We start from the raw sequence: 16,365 nt of genomic DNA on the forward strand, positions 1-16,365 counted from the left end.
CAAATTTCACACTGACCCTAAGTAAGAGATCATGGGTCAAATGACCCAAAATTAAATGGAGGAAAGCAATGCAGAGGGATATAGGGAGGGTATTCCAGAACATCTGGCCTGGACAACTCCACTCATGGTCACCAGTGGTGAGGCATTTAAAATCGGGGGTGCTCAAGAGGCCAGAGTTAGAAGAGCGCAGATATCTTGGAGGGTTGTGTGTTTGGGAGAGAGTACAGCAATGGGGAGGGATGATGCCATGAAGGGGTTTGAAAACTAGGCTGAAAATTTTAAAATCAAAGCATTGCCTGACCGGGGTGGGTCAGCGCCCAGGGGTGAAAAGAGAATGGGACTTATATGAGTTAAGGAAATTGTAGCAGAGTTTTGGAAGGCCTCAAGTTTATGGAGCATAAAATGTGGGGGACCAGCCAAGAGGGTATTAGAATAGTGAAGTCTACAATTAACGAGGTTATGCGTGAGGGCTTCAGCAGTAGATGAGCTGAAATGGTATGAGCAGGGGTGATATTACATTGGGCACAACAGCAGCTATGGAGCATGTCCTACAGAACTTTCTGTTTGTAAGCCTTGCCCTTCCCCCAATATCCAGTAATTGAAAAAGAGTAAGAAATAAATCAGTAATTGAGAAGTAGTGGCAAGAGCAAAGGAATATTTTTAGGAACAGAAAATTTCTTCTCTATAAAATATTCAAGTGTGATAAATCATGGACTCCAATGTTTTCCGATGCAATTTTTCTTAAAGAAACATTTAAGTTGTTTACATGTTGCATGTATGAAAATTAAACTTTCCATTTGAAATTTGTTTAATATTTGCATGCTGTAATATCTTATAAATGCTTGTATCCATTTGTTTATAACAGGAAGAAGCAAAATGCAAATGTGTATCTTGCAAAAAGCTTTTGGAATGGCATCAGGAGTTACAGAATCACAGAAAAGTACAGAGCAGAAAAGGCCCTTCGGCCCATCAAGTCTGCACTGCTGCATGAAAGGCAACTGATCTGGCAATCCTAATTCCATTTGCCAACACTTGGCCAATAGCCTTGAATGTTAAGATGTGCCAAGTGCTCACCCAGATACTTTTTAAAGGATGTGAGGCAACCCACCTCTACCACCCTCCCAGACAGTGCGTTCCAGACCATCACCACCCTCTGGGTAAAAAAGTTTTTCCTCAAATCCCCCACTGAACCTCCTGCCTGTCACCTTGAACTTGTGTCCCCCTCGTAACTGACACTTCAATGAAGGGGAACAGCTGTTCCCTATCCACCCTGTCCATGCTCCTCATAATCTTGTACACCTCGATAATGTCGCCTATTAGTCTTCTCTGCTCGAGCAAAGACAACCCAAGCCTATCCAACTTCTCTTCATAACTTAAATGTTCCATCCAAGGCAACATCCTGCCGTATCGCCCCTGCATCCCCTCCAGTGCAGTCACATCCTTCCTATAATGTGGCGACCAGAACTGCACACAGTACTCCAGCTGTGACCTCACCAAAGTTCTATACAATTCCAACACTACTTCCTTGCTTTTGTAATCTATTACAGTTACAGTGAGACAAAATGACTAACATATATAGAACATAAATTTAATCTAAATTTTACAACAATGCAAATAGATGATCATCAAAAGATTTTGCTTCCCTATAATATGTGGAGATATATTTATGAAACTCCGGCATTTTATTTATTTGTCTACTTGCAGAGGGGAAGGAAAATATTTTGTTTCCAAGAAGCCTTAGGAGAAAATCACAATTTCTTTGGTGTTCTGTCACAAATCTCTGTAAATTCTTTACTTGGATATGCGACTCACAATGAGTAATGCCATGGTGTTATCAATGTTATACATCATACTATGGTAGCACAGTGGTTAGCTCTGTTGCCTCACAGCACCAGGGTCCCAGCTTCGATTCCTGCTTGGGTCACAGACTGAGCGGAAGCTGCACGTTCTCCCCGTGTCTGCGTGGGTTTCCTCCGGGTGCTCCGGTTTCCTCCGGTTTCCTCCCACAAGTCCCAAAAGATGTGCTTGTTAGGTGAATTGGACATTCTGAATTCTCCCTCAGTGTACTCGGACAGGTGCCGGAGTGTGGCAACTGGGGGATTTTCACAGATATGTGCCCTTGATTAGTTCAAATTTGCTATCAATGAAACAGTGAAATAATCTCAGATGGAGAACATGTCCATCAGAAAGTAGTAATGAAAACCGCCAATTCTGAAGTTAAAGAAAATCCTAGAATCCGGCACGGGTGGTCAGCAGTATACGTACGTAAGGAAAAAAATTGAAAGTGTCTGATCAAATTGCTCAAAATCCCAATATTGGGCCTCTATTGCTGAGGGTGTATTATTGAAAATACAATTTGTAACATAATTACATTCACAGGAATATAATCAAGCTTACCTATGAAATTAATATCTTTAATTTTCAATTAACAATCGCACCTTCACCATCTCTAAACTGACGGCCGGCTTGCCCAACATCCGTTATTGTTTCCTCCAATTAAATACTGGGAAGACAGAAAAGCATTGGGTGGAACATGTGCCACAGGAGATTCCGTCTCAGCAAAACGACTGTGAGGCATCTCTGCCACGTCCTCGTGGACTTGGCACCCCGCGGAGGATGAGGACACTCGCTCCCGGTGCCCATGAATATCATCGCAGCCCTGAACTTTTATGCAGCCAGTTCATTCCAGGGCTCGAGCGGGATATCACAAGTCACAGCTCACAAGTGCATCTGTCTGGTCATGGAAGCCCTGTATGCACGGGCAGCAGACTATATCAAGTTTGAGCTGGAGCAGGCCTACCAAGATGCCCGGGCTGCAGGATTCTCCACCATTGCCGGGATGCCCCAGATCTTGGGCGCACCGGGGTATCAGTAACAGGAAGGAGTTCCACTCCCTGAATGTTCAACTCGTGTCTGACTACCACCTTCAAATCATGCCCGTGTGCGCATGTTTTCCAGGGAGCGTACATGACAGCAACATCCTGGAACACCTAGAGATCCCCAGCGTCTTCGAGGACCACCCCAGGATGACGGGTTGGGGCCTGGCTGATGACACCAGTGCGGAGGCCGAGGCCAGGACCTAATATAAGGAGGCCCAGGGCAACAGGGTGGCGCAGTGGGAGCACTGCAGTCTCACGCAGCCGAGGTCAGGTTCTATCCTGGCTCTGGTCACTATCTGTGTGGAGTTTGCACATTCTCCCCGTGTTTGCGTGGGTTTCGCCCCCACAACCCAAACGATGTGCAAGGTAGGTGGATTGAACACGCTAAATTGCCCCTTAATTGGAAAAATTTAATTGGGTACTCTAAATTTATTTTTTTAATAAATAAATAAGGAGGCCCATTTACCACCTGTGCTGTCATTGAGCGGTGCATTGGACTGCTCAAAATGCAGTTCTGATGGCTGGACCGCTCTGGTGGTGCACTGCAGTGCACTGCCCAGAGGGATCCTGCTTTGTAGGGGTCTGCCGTGCCCTCCACAACCTGGCACAGCAGCGGGGCGACATGCTGGAGAAGGATGAGGGACATGCCTCATCTGAGGAGGAGGAGCCGAACCAGGAGCTGATGGTGGACGAGCCCGGGGAGGAAATACAGGAGGAACTGGAGGATGGCGGCAAGGGTCCAACATGCCCAGAGGACCAGGGAGGCCCTCATCCTCACCCACTTCTCATAAGATGAAGCTTTGTTAGTCAGCTCACCCCTTCCTCCCCCCACCCCAGTTCCCCTATTTCCTTTCCCCACCAGTGTCCACTCATTGATCCTGTCTCTACTTGATCTTTCGTGGTCTTTTGCTACATCTACGTGTGACCCAGGATGCACATCGGAAGTGGAGGCAGCCTGCTGGTTTTTGCACCCTGTGGCCTTTGGTGTCCTTGACGGACGTCCTCTGGAAGGCATGGGGCCAGGGGATCCGGCCAATTTACCGGTGTCTGGCTTTGCCATGCCATCCTGTTCTGCCTGCTGCCCTTGAGATGCGCCAGTGTCAGGAGGGGAGATTCAGAAGAAATCGATATTGCCATGGTCTCCGTGGTGACACGGCGTAGGTTGGCCTTCAGTGTTTCCTACTCCCTAGCTGGGTCTGTAGGGCCCTGAGGGTCTCCAAGGGATGGAGGGGTAGCTGGAGTGATCTCCAAGGCCTCTGAATCATCTGGCTCTGCCAGTCCTGGCACTTCCCTGTTATCTGCGCCATGGTGTTGACTCCCTTAGCAAGGCTCCTCAGTGACTGGGCCACACTCTGCAGTGCCCTGGCAATGTCCAATTGTATATGGGACATGTCCCTCAGTGACTAGGACATGATATGGAGGCCCTCAGCCATGGTGATCACAGACTGAGCCATGCCTTGGACAGCACCACTCAAGGCACTGACCTCTTGCTCCAGGCTTTCCACTGCGGTCGCTGCCCTAACAGTGTTGGCCTCAGTGCCACCCACTGACAGCATCATCTCCTGCCCATAGCCTTTGTACCTCCTCCAATCGGCAATGCACTCGCTGGACTGTCTTCGACACCACCCCCCTCCCCCCCAAAAAAATCTCATGGCTTTGTCCAGAGGCTTGGCAGAATCTTGGGATCCAGCAGACCTCCGAGTACTGATTCCCTTGAGTGATCCCCCCTCCACCTGATGTGCATCAGCAACTGTGTGGTATTCACCAGATTGTGCCGAGGTGTGTCTCTGCCCTGGTGGAAGGTTGGGGGTGATGGTTGTGACACCTCGATGATGGTCTTCTCCGAGCTCCCCTCTGAGATGGCCCCTTGGGGCCGGGCCATCCGGAGTCATCCCCTATCCCCCTGTGCCACCTATCAGATGGTGATCCTGCGAGACAATGGACGTGTGGTCAGTGAGCAGGTAGTATCATTTTTTTTTTACATGAGTAGCTCACTTGAGACAGCTCATCTGGGTAAACGGGCAGTGGACCCTCACCTCTCTGCCGCATGCCAGCCTTGCTGTTGGTGACTGCTTTCTCCTCCGGCCACTCTGCGATCTCCAGGGCCCATTGCTCGTGATGAGGACTCCGATCTTTGGTACTCCACACCCTGGCTCGATCTTTCCCGCTTATTATGGGCTCTCTTCGCCTGTGGGGGTCAAAGAGAGGGCTTTGTGAGCTGCGCGCTTGATGGATCAGGGGGCTATATGGCAGGTGGCATGTGTGGACACCACAATTGGACACAAATGGGTTGTGCTGATGGGTGCCAAGGAGTGCTGAGGAAGAAGCATGAAGATCGAATGTGGGGAGGGTGCGAGGTGCCGACCAGTGATTTGTGTGGTGGTGGGAGGAGTGGGTGGGGGGGGGGGGGGGGGGTTGGGATTTGAGGGGTGGCAGTCATAACTGATGCCAGGAGGTGGTAACTTAATCTTGCAGCTCGGTGGAGGTCATTGGATGTTGGTCATGCTGTCGCACTGACAGACGCTGCCACCGCTTCCCAGATGGTATTGACGACCCTGCTGCTGTCCTCTGCCCCCCTGGGGACAACAGGAAATGCCGTCTCCCATCCACAGCGTGAAGAAGCCTGCCCAGGTCGGCAACCCCAAAGCGAAGAGCAGGTCTGCGCACTGCCATGCTTGTGTGCTGACTGGGAATGAGTGGTGAGAGAGCATTTAAAAGCAGCTCCCCCTTGTTAGCTGCGAGTCGCTGAGGTGCGAGTCTGGCGAGTCACAACGGCGAGACAGTAATGGCGAGAAGCTCATGGAGCCTCATTTCCAGCTGTTGAGTTCCATCCTTGGATCTCTTTCCTGCTTTGGAGAACCTCCTGACTCAGGCATTTCACATCTGCCCAATGTCTCCTTATGTGGCTTGATGTCGATTTTTGTTTGATAAGCGCTTGTAAACATTTTGATTACATCTAAATGCACGTTGTCATTGTATTTGAATCGCCTGTAATGGCCATTTTCATGGGGGGGGGGGGGGGTGTGGTCTGTGCCTATGCAACTCATTGACCCCCCCCCCCCCCCCCCCCCCCCCAAGGGGGTCACTGATAGCTGACACAATTCACCATATTTGCAGGATGAAGTTCACCAGATGCACTTGTGTTTGCAAGTCAGAGACTTGATCTTGCTAAATGGGTAGAAAGACCCTCCATTCAGACAGAAAGCTGGGACTTTCCACCAATTAATTTCTCCCAATCCAACCTACACACCGGTTCATTATTCGGAAGTTACTGCAATGGAAAATCTGCTTGGAAAATCGTCTTAAGGAGACGGAAGTTTTTTGTATATAAACAATCAAAAAACAATTAAATCACTTTCTCCAAATTTAGAGAGAACTTTAAAAGCCGCTGTGGTAACTTGACTGTAAAAAGGCAGTCGAAATGCAGTTAATCTTAAAGGTAAAGTTAATCTTCTTTAATATATAAAAATAACAAAGTTTAAAATACAGTATGGACTCAAAATTGGGGACAGCTAGTTAAACGTCAAAATAACAGTAACAGAATAGAATTAGAATTCAGGACAGTTAAATACGAATGTACACAGGTAATAATAACAACTAATCATGTCACAGCACTTACTGATGACATTAGCAATGGGTTTAAATAAGAAAATGCAAATTAATAGCACATTCACCCCCCTTAAATTTTAATCCCCTTTAAAGACAGCAGTACAATGGGTGCGATCGAACGGCCACGCGGCGTAACGTGGCCGACAGAAGCCGGGTGACTCTGCTCCCAGGATCTTTGAGGCTTGCAATTTTTGCGCGATCAAAAACGATCTCGCGACACATTGAGATGTAAATACTGCCCGGGATTGGGTAAGACAGCTAGCCTCACTCCAATATGCAGTTTCCTGAGGCACCCCAGGCCTTGGCATCTATCCCTTTCACCTTGGAGACCTCGTGCGAGTGCTGTTCAGTACTGGCCTCCACAAATGGACCAGATGGAACAGCACTCATGGGAGCCTCCCAGCTGATGGAGGCCTCCAGGTGCATGCCCTTTGGGCAGGGTGCTATCCTGCATTACTGGTGCCAACTGGGCACCCTGGCAGTGCCAGACTGGCACCCTGGTAGTGTCACCTGGGTGTCAGCCTGGCACTGCCAGGTGGCAATGCCAGATGGCATGGGCACTGTCAGGGTGCAAAGTTGGCACTGCTAAGCAGGCATTATTTGCTCGGTGTCAATTGGGCTGGGGTGCCCCGCACAGGGGAAGTGTGGGGTTCCCGGGGACCCTTCATAGTGAATTGGGGCTGGGGGGGGGGGGGGGGGGGGGGTTGTGCCGGGGGTCACGTCATGGGCTCCAGATTAAATAGCATCCCGAGTTTTCGCTACACTGAGCAGTTCTGGTGAGCAGAGCTCCTCAGTGCCGAAAATGGGGCTATGTTCGGCCTTGGCTGGGCGTTCCCCACTCAGGCCCCCCTTATCTAACCCAAGTGCTGTTCGATGGCGTTGTGTTTCTTGGTGCTGCGAGTGCCGGGAAACATGCGGCTAAAAGCGCTCGCTATGTGACTTTGTTCCCATTTAGCTCAATCGTGCCGAATTAAACTAATGCAGGACACCGTTGACTCATGGAGCAGCTCGTGGTGCTGTAGGTACCCCATGAAAATTGGAACTGACTCCTCCACTGCTGTTAAATTATCAGTCTGCCTGCCTTATATTTAATACTTGATGAACAGAAATTCCATACAAATAAATGTTGGAAAGACCAAAACCATTGTCTGTGGTTCCGCTAGAAAAGTGGTTCCCTAACCACTGACTCCATTCCGCTCGCTGGCAACTCTCTCAGACTGAACCAACTGTTCTGAACTTGAATTTCAGGCTGGAGTGAGCTTCCATCACTAAGACCACCTATTTCCACCTCTGTGATATCTCCCAACTTTGCCCCTTTCTTGGCTCATTTCCTGCTGAAGCCTCTATGACTTTGTTACCTCTAGACCTGACCATTTCAATGAACTCCTGGCTGCCTTCCCTCATTCTACTCTCCGTTAACTTGAGATCATCCAAAGATCTGCTGCCATATCCTTAATCGCACCAAGTCCCCATTCCCCTATCCTGCCCTATATCAGCTCCCAGTTAAGCAATGCTTCGATTTTAAAATCCTCATTCTTGTTTCCAAATCCCTTCATTACCTGGCTCCTCCCTATCTCTGTAATCTTCTCCATCCACACAACCCTCAGAGGAACCTGTGCTCTTCTCATTGTGGCATCTTGATTTTAATTGCTGCACTATTGATAGTTTTTCCCTCAGCTGCCATGCCCTAAGCTCGGAAATTCCTTCCCTACATCACCCCAGCTCCTGATCCCGGCCCCACCAGAAGGCCAAGTGTGGCAAAGCTTGCCTATTGCTGGTCGGTTTATTCCAGTGGTGACAATTGGCGCAGGCAGGTTGAAACTTCTGACCCCGACTCCCTAAAATGGGCTTCATTGAATTTTACCTTCGTATATACGAATGAAACTTAAATGATTATGCCAACTGAAGCTCTTTTATTTGTGGTTGGTCACTTCAGACATAAAAAATGTATCAAGGGAATTTCATAAACAGCAGCAGGAAGGATTGTACCATTATTTAAATTTGGAGGGAGGTGCTAGATAAAAGTTTTAATTTTAAAATAATTTTATTTGTAAGTAGACCCTCTTTGTAACATCAGTTAGGCTGTAGAAAAAATTGGTAAAGAGGAAAATATGCAGAATTTGATTAACCTTTATATATTTGTGTATTTTTGCTCTTCACTATTAAAAAAATAAATGGGTAGTAAAGGTAAATAGTTTATTCGGCTGTCATGTGCAGGTATTATTTGAACTGCAGTATGAATACATGCATTTATTTTCTAATCTACGGTCAGGGGGAACACTCTCTATTTTCCAGCAACCAATTTTTAAAAATCAATTGCTGAACTATCACGATGTAGATCTCATACTTCTGCGTTTCTTCCAACATTCCAGAGACTGGTTAACCGAGAATTTAATCTCGTGGCAAATTTTCCAGTATAGTCTCTCCCTTTTATTTCATTTACTCAGTCACAGTATGTGGCCACTGGAAAAACTAGCATTTGCCCTTGAGAAGGGGTTGGTGAACTGCTTTCTTAAATACACCTGAGAGGGCAGGTAAATGTCAACTTGAGGTTTGCAGGCCAAATCCAGATGGGGCAGCAGATTTCCTTCCGGTAAAGCCCGTTCGTGAAATGGGTGGGTTTTTATGACAAGCCATGAGCTTCATGGTCACCTTTCCTCACACTAGCCTTTTTTATAGTGGATTTATTTAACTAACAGAATTTAATTCCCTGACCATTGTGGTGGGATTTGAACTTGTATGTACCTGAATCATTCGTCTTGGACTTTGTATTTCAGTAACATGGCCATTATGCTACCAGAATTCACCTGATGAAGGCTTCAAAGCTGCCTACTCCTGGTCCCAAACTCTCTGATGGGCGTCGATAGCAGAGGTCCAGGTTAGCTCACCTTGGCACTCAGCCTGAGATTCGCTGGTTTAGCACACTGGGCTAAATCGCTGGCTTTTAAAGCAGACCAAGGCAGGCCAGTAGCACGGTTCAATTCCTGTACCAGCCTCCCCGAACAGGCGCCGGAATGTGGCGACTAGGGGCTTTTCACAGTAACTTCATTTGAAGCCTACTTGTGACAATAAGCGATTTTCATTTCATTGTCCAGCAGATCTTTGGGGGCTGCCATCTTTTTTTGTGTTTTGCATTGCTGGTCCAAAATGGATGTAATGTAAAAAGAAAAATTGGCTTCCATATCCATACGTCATTCACAAAGTCAGGACATCCCAGAACACTTTACAGCGAACGTGAAACGTAGCTACAATCATAACCTAGGAAAGGTAATGTGGAGAGTATAACATCTTTTCTCACAAGTCGTTCAAAAATACCTATTTTAATTGCAAATTAATGCAAGTTCCCAAATCTCTTAGACATAAAGGAGCAAGTTATCTCAAGGTAGCATATGTTTAATTTATTTAACAAGTTGGTCGCTCGATATAATTTTTTCAAATTGAGCAAAGAAGGGAAATTCATTTGACACCCTTGAATAATAAATGAATAGAATTGGATTAAAAATGTTAATTGCAAGCAATTATTGCTTCTCTGTTCTGAAACCTGATCAAATCCATATAACAGGTATAATATAGTAAAACAAATGCCTTGTCTCTATACTGGGAGATATTAACATGACTCACATAGTGCCACAGTGCTGATAATTTATAAGTGCCTTTTGCTTGTGGGAGCGAGAAGCAAGCCTTGTAGTGTATTTTCCCTGTTGCATTATCCTTGAAACACATCTATACGATGGAATTTGTTCCTGTGCAGTTCCTTTGAAAAGATATTTACCATAAACAGGTATAATGGTATGGTAGGACAGGTGTTGCTGCAGAAAATGATCTTAATTATTTGCATTGTGCTAATTTTTTTTTGCAGAAACAGTCGACCTTTTGTATGGCTTAGAACCATAGAAGAAAAAAAATCCAGATTCTCAAACATGTACCTCACCTCTACTGTTTTCTGGTGCGCAGTATTACAGTTCGTACATAAATTACTTTTTATTGCTTTGTTAGAACCTCGGGGGGCTGTTGAAGTACATCAGAATATTCCCAGTACTGTGAACCTGTAGTTTGGCTGCTGAAACTTGTATAAGACTATAAAATGAATATCGCCTGAGGTGTAGAATGAGCACATGAAAGACTGAATATGACCCTTTCCCCCAAGAAATATTTCTACCGTTGCAAGCTAGTTTAATTGAGCTTCAAAATGTTGTTTCAGTATTACTGCTTTGTCATTAAGTGGTTCAGCCATGAAGTTTTGTGAATGGAATATGTACTTTAATATTTGGGGATACTAAAGAGCATTTTGGATGGAGTTGAACTGTGCTCGGTGTAAAATCAGACAAATGCGAGGTAACCTCCAGAAAAGAGGTCTCGCGTCTCCCAGGCCTTATAAAACCACGTTTTGGACAGATGATCGCCCAAGCCCACTTCTCACTGATGAAAACATGGCATCCTTTCCTGTTGCTGCAATTTGAGAAATGTGCCCACATACAGTTGGCGGCTGTGACAGATATACATGGCCCACTGTTGTGGCTTTTTGTTTAAACATTTACTCTTTTTATGAAATAAAATAAATCAAGGAACTAAGGCTCAATGCGCATGCCAACGTGCAGACTGAAAAGGATAAAGGAAAAGCTAGGGTAAATTGAATTGCAGCAATCAAGACGTGCAAAGGGTTGGGTTATGTAGCTTGATGCCTGCTGATGACTCCACTCCCAGTTACTGGTCATCTCTTATGCATCTTTCCAGACGGACCTGCTCCCAGATTTCCCTAGATCTGCCAGCCAGAACACACAGCAGGTTTCCTTGGTCTCTTTGGGATTTGATCAGACCACCCCCACTGTACTTCCTGTATGATCTTGCGATCTGCCATTTTGTGGTGCAAAATGTCATCTTGTTTTTAATTGCATCCCCTAATGATTCAGTTGGAACAAACTGCACAACTGAGCTATACAGACCAGTAGGTTCCCAAGTTTGTTTCTTTGAGAACAGAATTCGCTGATCTCTGAGAGTGGAGATGATACAATTGCTTCCCGTATCACTGGATAAGGGGCTGGGGGAAAATCACCTTGGAAGATGTCGGTCCTCATCAGTATCCAGTGACATTTGGTGTAAAGTATATGTCCTCAAGTATCAGTTGGTGATGGGCTTGTGCTTAACTGTTAGTGGTCACCAACGCTAACTGTTGAGATGCCCACTTGATGAACTGCCATTTGTTAGTGGGTGAGCGTTGCTTAGCGAACTGTATCCAAGCCAGGTTTAGAACCTTTAGGGAAGAAATTTATGGGGAAATTTACAAAAGAAATTTCTTCGAGATTGATACCAGTGAAGTTGACTGCAGGTAATCTTTAACCTTTGACTTTCGCTGAGACATTGTTAATCTTCTTCCAATTAGATATAAAGGGGATGGGGGTAAAATTTAACTTGAATGGAGGACACCAAACCTGCTTATCGCCAGTTGCCAGTTTATCAGCCTCTCCCAATATTGATCCATTACATTCTATAGAATTGAATATCGGGTTGTATAACAGCAAGCAGATCCAATGCTGCTAGTTTTACATCCTTGCCCAAGTTGAATTTTTACACCCCCCCCCCCAATACAGACACATACAAAAAAATGTGTTTTAACATCTTCTGTATTGGATGTTTTGTCTTGTACTTTGATTGCCCAAGGATATTATTGTTTGATCTTTTGACTATCTTAATAGAGTGGTGGAATATAATATAATATAATATAATGATGGCAGAATGCTCATTCTTTTTGCATACTGTCATGGTTTGCAGACAAATTTCTCTTTTTATTTAATGCAATTTTGATGTTCGCATTTCAGAGCTTAAATTCTATCATCAGAACAGTTATGATTTAGGTGCCAAATTATATCCAAATTTTAAAACAATTGAGAGAAATCAAGTGTAGCTAGATGGGGCTCTGTCCTATTCACCAAGAAAGTGAGATTGTATTAATGACCCTGTAAAAGACTCGAGGGTGCGGACCAATGTGGTGAATGGGGCCTGCAATTTCATTGCAATTGGTTTAACCACAATAGAGGCAGAGATCCCCTACCAACAGAGCTCTGGGGACACCGCTGTAATACATCATTGAACAATTGAATAATATCTTTATTGCTTATTGGAAACCACTACGTTGCTTGGTTTGCATTTGTCATTTCTGAAGATGTGAAGCTTAAAAGCTAGGATTTGTATGAATAATGTACAAGTGCCCAATATGCAATGACATTATAATGCTGATCTATGGGAGATATGGAAAGATTGATGTTAAATCACAGCGCTCACTTTTATGAATGAAGTTCAGCTAAAGTAGTTTGATAAGGTCCTCAGCCAAGAAAATCAGAACAACGCAACACAAATAGGAGGACAGTTTACCAAGTATTGAAGCTAATATATTTGATGAAGAGACTCTGGAAAATGAGGAAGGAAAAGAGACATTGACCAGTGGGCAGACTGAGGCCATGCATGAATGTGAACTCTGGTTGCAAACTTGTACCTAATGCTATATGTTCCCATAGGGCTTCTTCAAAAGTCGGTACTCGTTGAATGGCTGTAAGCCAATAACAAACATTTTAGAAATATTTGCAGTTTTAGCTGGTGCATTTTATCCAAATAAACTTATTTCAAATACTGATGACATTCTGGATAATGTCTTACGAATGCATCATATTTGAAAGTCTGTTTACATAAATTTGGTTATGTGAAAATTCTATGTTACATGATACCAGAGGTAATGTCTCTGCTGTGTACATACAATATACTCTACCCAAAATCCGAAAGGGATCGTAGCAATTAAATTCTAATAGAGTTGGGATCCAAGTTATTAACTTAAATGTTGTTCCTATTGAATGTAGTGTAAATCTAATTGTTCCCTTTAAAATTTCAAGCTCGCTTGTCTAATCAGGAAATGTTTCAATCTTTTGGCAGTAGGTGTGACAATCTTTTCGTTGCATCCAATTTTCATATTCGTCTTTTGAGGATGCTAGTTCCTTCAGTTGGTAGAGTATAATGTTTCAGGTAATACAGTTTTAATGGATACTGTTAATTTTGCGTGCTGTGTAACATGAGAACGCTCCTACTTATTCCTATTTTGCTGCACGTGATGATCGTTATAATATTTAGATGAGATTGGCATATAACTCTTGTCCTCCATTAGCTGGAAAGAGAAATACTTTTTGAATTCACCTGTGTGCCTTGGTAAGGGGATTGGCATAAAATGATAATTGGAATGTGACAAAGTAGCTGCAGTTGTAGCTGTATGATTAAACATGTTGTGTCTGCAATTATGTTCATTTTATTTATTATTTTGTGTGCGACGATCATACCAGCTGGATATTTGGCAGCAGTTAACCTCAGTAATCTGATTGCTTGCCTGCACTTTATCTTAAGCAAAGAGACTGACAAATAACTGCAAACTAATGAGATAAAAGCTATACGTATCGTGGGTTTGCCCAAGCATCTTACCCTTAACTAGTGATGACAAGGTAATAACATTGGCTTGCAGATACGCTTGACTATAAATTGGTTTGTTAAAAACATGATGGATGAGGCTAACTGTAACCTTATTTCAAAAAGCAGCTCTTGATTTTTAAAAAAAATTTCATTCCTATGTATAATGAGTGATATTTAATTAGTGGCTTCTAGATCTAATTGTTAGGCTGAAAATTTGAACCATAACCCGCAATGTCTCACTAGCGTTTGGCATTGTTTTATTATTACAAATATGATATGGTGGACGTTTAAATATAATGTGGCAGCAAGCTATAAAATTGTAACAAATGACTGGCAAAAGGGCAACATGTTATACATAAATTTCTGCTACCTATGTATTACAAAAAATGGTTTAAAGTATTTTGCAATCAATTGTTTTAATTTATTTTAGCAAATGTGCTTTAAATGCCTTTTATAACTCGGAAGGAAATGATTTACATGGATAACTTTTTTAGTGCTTGACAGTAAGAATATTTAGTGTATTAGCGTACAAATAAGTTATTTTAATATATTGTCATCTCGGGAAAAATAGCATGGCTTACAAAGAGGTGACTGCTAACTGATACCATATTGTCATTAAAGGGAAAGATGGCCATTTTATGGAGCAAAGCCTGGCGGCTGCTGTTGGTGTGTTGGTTGGTGCTTTTCAAGCTAAATTACAATTTCATGCCTTCTGTCACTGGCTGTGCTTTGGCGTACAGGGATCGCTGATTGAATTCTCCACACGTTTGATGGTAGACAATTGTGAAAAGCTTTCTTGGTTATGTCTTGTCAACGTTATAATATATGGCAACACCATAATATCTTTGCTGTGACTATATTTTGTTGCAAAAAGTTGCTAATTATAAATTATGGGCGCTTCAGCAGAAGAATTAGGTTTATTTTATTCTCCGTATTTCGCGCTAAGGAATCAATCATTTTATTCAAGGTCTGGAGTTCTTTTTGAGATATTGTAACGGAGCACGAGTCTGTTTTGTGGTACATTGTGTCACTTCGATTAAAGCCTACACTTAGTGTAGATGTTAAAGCCACTTCTGTAGCCTTATTCACATCACAGTGCATCTTACCAGTATCTGAGGGTAAGATGTCAATTGATATCCCAGAAAACAAATCCTAATGTAAACAGAACTGTTACTGAAAATGTCAGAACAATATCAATCCATTTAACAGTTCTAGACCCAGAAAATGTAAAATGTTGTCTTTTTTTTTGTGAAAGTAAGAGAAAATGATTTCTTTATTTCCACTTTTATTCTTCTCTTCTCTCTATCCAGATCCTCTCAAAGATCGAACCTTAAGCAGTTGTCTAGTCAGGTGTGAAGTAAACAGTCTTCTGCCAGTGCTTCTCCATAGCTAAAGTATGAGTTAACAAGTGGATTCAAAGTGGCTCCGAGTGACTTGCCCTTTTCCCCCTCAGTGGAGGAATTGTTTATCCTGAACTTGGCATCTCCCTCAATATCTCAGCCAAGATTAAACTTCCCTTGGTAGAGAATTGTGAATGCACAACAGTACATCACCAGTCTGTTGTATAGTGCATTGATAAATCAATGCATCACATTCTTCAACTTTTCCCTGATATTTTAATTTATCTGCGAACATTGCCATATGAAAGAATTGTTGTTTTTTTACAGGAGTTTTTACTGCATTTTTATTGGATTTTCTTTATTGCTTTATGAACACGGGTTTTAAATTAGCAGCACGGTCTACAATAGAGGCGCAAAGTCTGAGGCATGAGAGTGAAAAATAGGACCGATAAATCCGAGTCCTTTTAAATTCTATAACATAACAGGATAAAATTTGATTGTAAGGGCATAGTTTACAGCTCGTTAACTCTTAAAGCACTGGTCATCACATTTATTTTGCCAGCAATGTTTGTCTGAGCGGGAGTTGAAAAATTACTGCTGAACCACTGATGTTTCTACAGTTTAATATTGCCTATTAACTTGTGCCCTGTAAAAGAGGTGCATGAAGCGAGGCATTCTTAACCATTCAAACAGAGCGAATACCTGAAAATGCAGTTTGTGCAGAGAATTATGCCTAACCTCTGTTTGTAGAAACAGATTATTTGAACTGAACAACAAGGAATCTCGAGAGCACAAGCTGGAGGCGGATCCATTTGCCAATTTGCTTTAGGGATCTGCTGATAGGTTCTGCCCTTGGGCACCACATTTGGACCCCTGAATTGTAGTGGATATGGCATTGATGTTTCAACCACCTAAAACCCCCCACTACAGTTGGTAAGCATGCTGGGAAGAAGAAAGCATCTAGCCAGAGGGCTTGTCAGTTAAATTCTGAGTGACACAAATGCTGCTGTCTATTTTCTATTGTTGGGGGGGGGGGGGGGACACATTTCATGGATTCAGAATTGAATTGAAAGTGTTGCTGGTGCTGGAAA

General features: G+C 43.6%; 1 protein-coding gene across 7 annotated transcripts in view; it reads left to right on the forward strand.

Annotated features, from left to right (window-relative positions):
- The window catches only part of LOC140399180 (LIM/homeobox protein LMX-1.2-like), a 225,386-nt gene that overhangs the window by 128,910 nt on the left and 80,111 nt on the right, over positions 1 to 16,365 (forward strand). For 6 of the 7 annotated variants that reach the window (XM_072488503.1, XM_072488504.1, XM_072488501.1 and 3 more), the window contains one exon: positions 10,348 to 10,434. The exons of the other annotated variant lie outside the window; for it this stretch is intronic. In XM_072488503.1, coding sequence (XP_072344604.1) covers positions 10,348 to 10,434 — 87 coding nt within the window. The remainder of the gene's footprint in view (positions 1 to 10,347; positions 10,435 to 16,365) is intronic. 7 annotated transcript variants of the gene reach the window in all.

This window comes from Scyliorhinus torazame, chromosome 22 (genome assembly GCF_047496885.1).
Source record: "Scyliorhinus torazame isolate Kashiwa2021f chromosome 22, sScyTor2.1, whole genome shotgun sequence".
Lineage (NCBI taxonomy): Eukaryota > Metazoa > Chordata > Chondrichthyes > Carcharhiniformes > Scyliorhinidae > Scyliorhinus > Scyliorhinus torazame.